The following is an 8,753-nucleotide window of genomic DNA, read 5'->3' as shown; positions in this document are numbered from 1 at the left end:
GGTATCTCAGCGGCTATAGGCTGGAGGAGCGGAAGGACCTCCCGCAACATGATGGTACTGGCTTCCACCCTCCGCGATCCCGAAAGCGAGTGCTCTCTGTGATAATCAACTCCTATTAATGGCTAAGGCCTGACTCATGCTATTATCACACAATGATTGTCAGCTGCTTGCATATGCGTGGACCTATGGGCAATGCCCACCTGGCAATCCGGGGTTGGTGGCCTGTGCCTTTTTAAGGGCTGGGAGAGGTTTTCCCGGAGAGAGAGAAAGAGAGAGAGAGAGAGATTTTCGATTGTCAAAAGGTCCTGAATAAAACTGCTTGCAAGAAGAGCTCCGGTATTGTGTCTTCCTTGCTGATCGAGGTGGGCGTAACACTTCTGCATACAAGAAACACACCTCAATATCAAAGATATACATTACCTCAGAGCAAAGAGTTGAGAAAAGCTATTCCAAGCTGATAGAACTAAGAAGCAACCTGGAACATGCATTCTAACATCTAAAATAATTGACTTCAAACGAAAATTAATTAAAAGAAATGATGAGTACACTTTGTACTCATCAAAGAAAAAAATCCACCAAGATGACCAAATGCAAGAACACCCAAGTTTGTAAAAGAAACACTACTAAAGCTTAACTTACATATCTTCCCTCACACATCAATAGTGAGAGGCTGCGATACTCCAATCTCACCAATGAATGGGTCATTCAGATAAATCTAAACAGAGAAATATTGGAACTAACAGACACTATGAACCAAATGGACCTAATAGATGGCTACAGAACATTTTGCCAAATGCAAAAGAATTTACCTTCTTCTCAGCACACCACAGAACCTTGTCCAAAATCAACCACATCATCAGTCACAAAGCAAGTCTTAACAGATATAAAAAAAAATTGAAACAACTCTGAATCCTATCAGATTACCATTAATTAAAACTGGGTTTCAACAGCTACAGAAACAACATAAAGCCTACAGACTCACTGAAGCTGAACAACTCTCTACTGAATAACTGTTGTGTCAAAGCAGAATAAAGAAAGAAACGGAAGACTTCCTAGAATTCAATGATAATGAATACACAGCGTGCACAAGTCTAAGGGACACAACGAAAGTGCTGCCAAGAGGAAATTTCATAGCACTACATATGCCTACAAAAAGAAAATGGAGAGATCTCATGCCAGCAACTTAACAGCACATGTGAAAGCTCTAGTATAAAAAGAAACAAATCCACCCAAGAGGATGAGATGGCAGGAAATAATCAATCTGGGGGCTTTAATCATCAAAATAGAAACAAAGAGAACAATACAAAGAGTCACTTCTTTGAGAAAATTAACAAGACAGACAAACCCTTATCCAGACTAACTAAAAGGTGGAGAGCGAGTATCCAGATTAACAAAATCAGAAACAAAAAAAAGATGGACATAAAGAAAGATACTGAGGAAACCCAAAGAATCATTAAGTTATAGTTTAAAAATCTATACTTCACAAAACTGGAAAATCAAAAAGAAATGAATAATTTTCTCGATAGATACCACTTACCAAAGTTAAGTAAAAATCTGATAAACAATTTAAATGACCTATAACCCCTACGGAAATAGAAGCAGTCATTAAAAGTCTCCTGACAAAAAAAAAAGCAAGCCCAGGACCAGACAGTTTTAGCATGGAATTCTACCAAACTTTCAAACAGCTAATGACAATACTCCTCCAATTATTCCACAAAATAGAAACAAAAGGAACACTACCAAATTCTTTTTATGAGACCACAAACTACACGATACCCAAACCACACAAAGATTTAGCAAAGAAAGATAATTACAGACCAATTTTCCTCATGAGCATACATGCAAAAATACTCAATGAAATACTCCCAAACCATATCCAAGAACTCATCAAAAAACATTATGCACTGTGTTCAAGTCAGCTTCATCCCAGAGATGCAGGGATCATTCAAGATATGAAAATCAATCAGTATTATCCACCATATCAACAAAGTAAAAAAAAAAAACCACATGATTATCTCATTAGATACTGAAAAAGCCTTTGAAAAAATCCAATGTCCTTTCATGTTAAAATGTATGTTTAGGGATACAAGAGACATACCTGAACATAATAAAGGCAATTTGTAGCAAACCTATAGCCAACATCAAATTAAATGGAGAAAAACTCAAAACAATTCATCTAAAATCAGAAACAAAACAAGGCTGTGCACTCTCTCCATATCTATTCAATACAGTTTTTGAAGTTTTAGCTTCAGAAATAAGACAACTAAAGAAGATTGGAAAGAAACAAATTAGAAAGAAGTCAAAGTATCGTTATGTGCAGATGATATGATGGTATACATAAGTGACCCCAAAAATTCTACCAGGTAACTTTTACAGATGATAAACACCTTCAATAAAATCAGTAGCCCTCCTACAAATGACAAACAGGCTGAGAAAGAAATCAGGTCAACAACACTTTTCACAATAGCCAAGAAACAATATAAAATATCTTGGGGGTAACTCTAGCCAAACAAGTGAAAGACTTGTATGACAAAAACTTCAAGTCTTTGAAGAAAGAAATTGAAGATATCAGGAAATGAAAAGGTCTCCCATGCTCATGGATCAGTAGGATAATAGAGTAAAAATGGCTAGCTTACCAAAAGCAATGTACAGATTCAATGCAATCACCATCAAAGTTTCAAAACAATTTTTTACAGACCTTGGAAAGACAATTCTCAACTTCATATGGAAGAACAAAAAATAAAAAAACAGGATACTTAAAACAATCCTGTACAATAAAAGAACTTCCAGAGGTATCACCATCTCTCATTTCAAGGTATACTACAGAGGTGTAGTAATAAAAGCTGCATGATATTGGCATAACAACAGACACATTGATTAATGGAATTCAATGGAAGACGCAGGCATGAATCCACACACCTATGGTCACCTGATTTAAAAAAAAAAAAAAGAAGCCAGAAATAAACAATGGGGGTAAAAGCTTCTTCAACTAATGATGCTGGTCTAACTGAATGTCTGCATGTAGAAGAATGCAAATAGATCCATATCTAAAAGCCTGCACAAAACTCAGATACAAGTAAAGTTAACGATAGCTTGAGAGTCTACCACTTCAACACTACCTCTGGGGTTCAAGGAAGAGATCCATAGCAAAGCAAAACTGAGCCTGAGGTTTTTATAACTGAGGAATACAGAATAAACTCACACATGCTATTCTAGTCATGTCCTTTATTGTTCTTCCTTGAGTTTCAAAGATCTACAATTTATATACACATACAACAGCAATTCTTTGGCAATAGAGAGGTCACCAGGCCATTTCTCAGGGTCACAAAGAATTCTTTGTAGATACAATAAGAGACACACAGAGCAATAACTTGTCAGCTTTTTTTATGGCCCAGGGTTGCAGCTGTGGCTGGAAAAAGCTTCAGTTTCTCGTAAAGGGGAAGGGGTCACAAAGGGGAGAAACTAAAACAAAGAGAAATATAAGGAGGAGGCAAAGAATTCATGTACTATTCTACATTTCTTAAGTGTGACTAAATTTATAGGCTAAAAGTTTGTGTTCAATAAAACAACGTGAAAAAGGCAAAACACCTTTTTCCATCCTACCGCAAAGATACTTGCTAAACTATGTTTGTGCAGCTTTATTCACAATAGCAAGAAACTAGAAACAACCTAGATGTTTCTCAGAAGAATGGCTAAAGAAAATGTGGTGCATGTACACAGTAGAGTACTACTCAGCTGTTTAAAAAATGATGCTGTGAAATTTAGAGGCAAGTGCATGGGATTAGAGAAAAATTATCCTGAGTTAGCTAACCCAGACCAGAAAGACAAACATGACATTACTCACTTATAAGTGAATATTAGCTATTGTTTCAAGAATAATCATGCTACTACAATCCATAGACCCAGAGAGGCTAAGTCCCAAGGGGCATCTCCCTGGGAAGGGGAAATAGAATAGATTTTGTGGGTAGACTGAGGGCGGATGAGGATAGGAACAGGAGGGATCAAGGTGTGAGGGTAGACTATGCGGGTGACCCTAGTAAAAATTTCTAGTAATGGGTGATATGAAGCCTGAACTTGCCATCTTCTGTAACCAGGCTAAGACTTTCAGTGGTGGAACTGGGACTCCAACCTAGCCACAAAACTTTGACCTATAATTTATTCTACCTATAAGATGTGTTGGAGTAAAAGTGTGACAGAACTTGTAGGAGTAGCCAACCAGTGACTGGTTCAACTTGAGGCCCAAGCCACAAAAGGGAGCCCATGCCCAACACTGCCTAGATGATCAGGAACCTGAAACTAAATGGCTCATAGACCTATGGTAGAACCAAACACAAAAATAACACAAAATAAAAGCAAAAGTCAAGGAAATTATTCCTAATGGTATTCTGCTATATTCATAGATTGGTGGCTAGCCCAATTGTCATCAGAGAGGTTTCATCTAGCAACTGATGGAGCAGATGCAGACACCTGCAGCCAAACTTTAGATGGATCTTGAAGAAGCCTGCAGAAGAGGGGGAGAAAAGTTTGTAGGAGCCAGAGAGGTTAAGGATACCAGGCTGTACACATTTGTTATGGTTGGGTAGCATGGTGTTCTTGTGGGACTTCTAACAATGGAACAGGGGTGTCTCTGACTCTTTCACTATTCTTAAGAACCTTTTCATCCTACTGGGTTGCATTGGTCAGCCTTGATATGATGGTATGTGCCTAATCTTACTTGTTATGCCATGTTCAGTTGATATCCCTGAAAGATTTGCTCCTTTTTGAGAGAAATGGAGGAGGAGTGGATCTGGGGTAGAGAGGAGGTGGAGAAAAGAACTGAGAAAAGTGGAGAGAAGGAGAACTGTGTTGTAATGGATGAGAGAAAAAAAATAAATGGAAAGAAAGAGGGGGAAGGAAAGAAAGGAAGGAAGAAAGGGAGAGAGAGATGGGAAGGAAGGAGGGAAAAAGGAACGAAGGAAGGAAGGAAAAAAGGAAAGAAGGAAGGATCTATATGGAACCATTACACTCTATAGCCAGAAACCAAGCTCTTAGGCACATTAATTCTTACCTTCTATGTGTGAGCTGTCTTTTCTGCAATTCAATCCTGTGTAAGTTAGATCTTTTATGGCTTTTTTTTCTTCAAGAAGTTGAGAATACCTTTGAAAATAAACTGTAAAACAAAAAAACAAACAAACAAAAACATAACCAATATGTCTCATTTTCATGAAACAATTGTGACACTCTACTTTCTACTTACCGGCACACAGATCTATTAAGTCCTGATTACCTAAGTAGACAGGGCTTGACTACAATCCCCATAACCCCACTGTCAATGGAGTCCTCAGCCTCCTATTTAGAAATCACAGGTCCTTCCAGGACTCATAGAAAGACCAGTGATTTAAAAGGCAGAATGGGTCTGTTGTCATGGCTCTAAAGGGAGTGAACCATACCCTTCAATGCTTAATGTAAGATGAAAATGCAAACTCTCGGGGGAGGGGAAGCAGACATAGATACTCATATTTAAGGATGTAAACTGCCTTGGCTTTGGGAGGGAAGGGGATTAGCTAATTCTGGGTAATTCTAGGTATTTTAGAATCTGAAATAAATAACCCAGCATGTTATCTATGCATCATGTTTTCCTCCTTAAACCCCCTTCACCTCGACAGACTCAGTCCTCTGTGCACACTCTCGCTCTCTCCTGGTTTGAAGCTGACTGGCTTCTCTAGAGCTGAATTTCTTCACTCTCCTTCCTGTGTCCTCATCCTCCTCACCCCGCCACATTTGCCTTCTCCATTTCACTAACAACAAGTTTGAAATGGATGCTCAGTACTATCCCAGAGCACTTATCAGCCATCTTGCTATTGGGCTTGACACCATTCTCTTCCTGCTCAGCTCTCACGCCATTGCTCTGTCCTGGTTTTGGCTCACCATTTTTACCATCACTTCTTGTCTCCTATAATCTCTTCTCCCTCCATCCACCCCTATAAAATGTCACACTTCTTACAGTCTTGTTATTGTGCCTCTTCCTCATGCAGAATCTTCCTAAGTGATGTCATGTATTGCTATGGTCTTGCTTGCTACCTATGTGTGCAGGACTCTGTGCTCACTAAACACAAACATACTAGGTTTGATGCAGTATGCTCCAAACTCATATCAGCACCTACCAACTTAAACCTGTGACTTATCATTTACTGTCTACCTTTTTGAATGACTTCATGGTTGCTGTTGCAGAGTTCACATCATCAGAATATTGAAGTCACACTGCACTTCTTGGACCTCTTAATCCCTGGATCTCGATATTCACCAAGAACCTATTTCCTTGGTCCTGTGCCCTTTACCATTCATGCCACCTCCTCTCATGTCCTTCAGACACTTATCGTATTATCAGGTCACAAACTGCCCTTCCCATTTCTCTCTTTGTTCTAATGGCTCCATTTTCAGATTTCTGCAACAGTGCCATCGATAATCTAAATTTAGCTGCATTGCTTCTATATTTGGAATGCTGCAATGGTTCTCCATGACTATGAGGCTTTGCAAAAAAAAAAACAAAAAACAAAAAACCCAAACAAACACAACTTTTAACTTCTGTATCCACATACCGTTGCAACATGATTTTGAAATTTTCCTGGTGAAGAAAGAAAGAAAGAAAGAAAGAAAGAAAGAAAGAAAGAAAGAAAGAAAGAAAGAAAAGAAAAGAAAAGAAATGTAAAAAAAGGCCTCACACAGACTTTCTTTAGCCAAGAGAATGTGCAAAGTCCACTCTGATCTACTTGTAAGTTATTTTTAAAGATTTTTTCATTTATTATATATATATGTTCTGTCTACCTGCAGCCAGAAGAGGAGGGACCAGATCTCATTACAGATGAATGTGAGCCACCATGTGGTTGCTGGGAATTGAACTCAGGACCTCTGGAAGAGCAGCCAGTGCTCTTAACCACTGAGCTATTTCTCCAGCCTACACATTAAAATTTTTGAGAGGCCTGGCTCATGGTCACCTTCAATCTTAGAAGTCTGCAATCTGCTATGTAAACCAACCCAGGCTATCCCAAGGAATCGTATAAAGGTGCCTGGACCTGTAACTGACCACATATGCATGCCTAAGTTCAGCTAGGAACAGAAGAGCCACTCAGTGGAGATCCGCCTAAATTGCCATACTGTAGAAGCATAAGATAAATAAGTCATCTTAGCTCATTAATTTTATGCCAATTTATTTAGCAAAAAAAAACATACTTAATAAAAAATATATTATTAGGACTAAAAACTAGGTCTTTCATAAAGGAGCACCGCATATGCTCTGATCCTGCTTTGTCTACCTAGGGAAATGTCATTTCTTAGCACTGTGTGCTTCAGCTATTCAGGTTTCTATCTCATACAATTCTGTGACATTCTTGATATACAGCTCTAGATATCGCCTCTTCTAGGAAATCTGTCTCCACAAGACTTCCTGGACAGTGCTGCAGACACTAGCCCAGTTTTTCTTCATTATTTTTTTTTCGACACAGAGTTTTTTTTTATTTCTTAGTTATACATTACATTTAATAAGCTGTATAAGAACAATACCCCAAACAATAATGGAAACCTGATTCAGTATAATAAAAATAGCCTTAAATGTATATCAATATACAGAAATTTATACCAATGTAAAATATTTGAGGCAGTGGTTGTTTAAAAGTAAACTCAATAATGCACCCTTTTATCCCATCATTTTTATATTATACTTCCCCTTTTCCCTTCAGAAAGAGATCCTTGAATCTAATCTCCTTCATTTAACTTTCTCTGTGACTATAACCAGTAACAATTTGTAACCCTCCAAGTGATGACAAACATCCATAGCACAACAAATGACCAAAAACACCCACTCCACCTCTTAGGAATGTAGGCATTGTGTTCTCTGAACTGCTTTTTGTTGCCTGTAGGTAATGGCATCTTTGGGGAATGAGGAACTAGGATCATGGTCAAATCCTGGTTAGAATAGTCTGTGAGGCTGGACCATCTCAGCCATCAGCCTTGAGGCTGTTCTGGATGCAGAATTCTGAGCAAATTGCAACAGAGGCACTCTGAGAGGTTGGATCACCTGGATCATCCATTTTCTTTTTCTTTTCTTTTTTTTTATAGAGAAAAGAAAAAAAGTATCCGCCTCCTCCCAGCCTCCCATTTCCCTCCCCCTCCTCCCACCCTTCTCCCCCTCCCCCAAACTCCTCTCCCCCTCCCTCTCCAGTGCATAGAGCATCGACACAGTTTTTACATGGTCCCAGCTGGCCCCACACTTGCTGTCCTCCTATCTCAACATCCTGAGTAGCTGGTACGAAGGTGTGACTACACCTGACTGCCACTGATTCTGGAGAACAGAGTCCAGGTTCTTGCTGTGTGACACACAGTAAACGGCTACTACTTGATACTGACTGATGAACGAGTGAGTAAAACATCCTAAATATACTAGCTTTCATGCATTTAAACTTTTCAGAGCATCTCTAGTCTTTGAGGAGCAGAAATTCACCCATTTGCTCAGTTGGCTTGTAGATTTTACTCATTCTGGGCAGGACAGAAGCAATTAGGAATTAGCTAAAGACATTTCTTGGTTAATTACTTCCTAGCTCCTTCTTGTCGACAAGCTCATGCCAAGATGAAGGAGACCTCATCACACACAGCTTGTCTGCACACACACATCTTGTCGTCTGCACACACAGCTCGTCTGCACACACAGCTTGTCTGTCTGCACACACAGCTTATCTGTCTGCACACACAGCTTGTCTGTCTGCACACACAGCTTGTCT

General features: G+C 39.1%; 1 protein-coding gene across 1 annotated transcript in view; it reads right to left on the bottom strand.

The window, feature by feature from the left end:
* LOC101981233 (C-type lectin domain family 4 member A-like) overlaps positions 1-8,753 on the bottom strand; it is a 20,802-nt gene that overhangs the window by 9,603 nt on the left and 2,446 nt on the right. The window contains exon 3 of the mRNA XM_005365180.3: positions 5,048-5,149. Within this exon, the coding sequence (XP_005365237.1) occupies positions 5,048-5,149 (102 nt within the window). The remainder of the gene's footprint in view (positions 1-5,047; positions 5,150-8,753) is intronic.

The sequence above is a fragment of the Microtus ochrogaster genome, unplaced genomic scaffold (assembly GCF_000317375.1).
Source record: "Microtus ochrogaster isolate Prairie Vole_2 unplaced genomic scaffold, MicOch1.0 UNK1, whole genome shotgun sequence".
In the NCBI taxonomy this organism is placed as follows: Eukaryota; Metazoa; Chordata; class Mammalia; order Rodentia; family Cricetidae; genus Microtus; species Microtus ochrogaster.
This window is presented reverse-complemented; position numbering and strand designations above follow the sequence as displayed.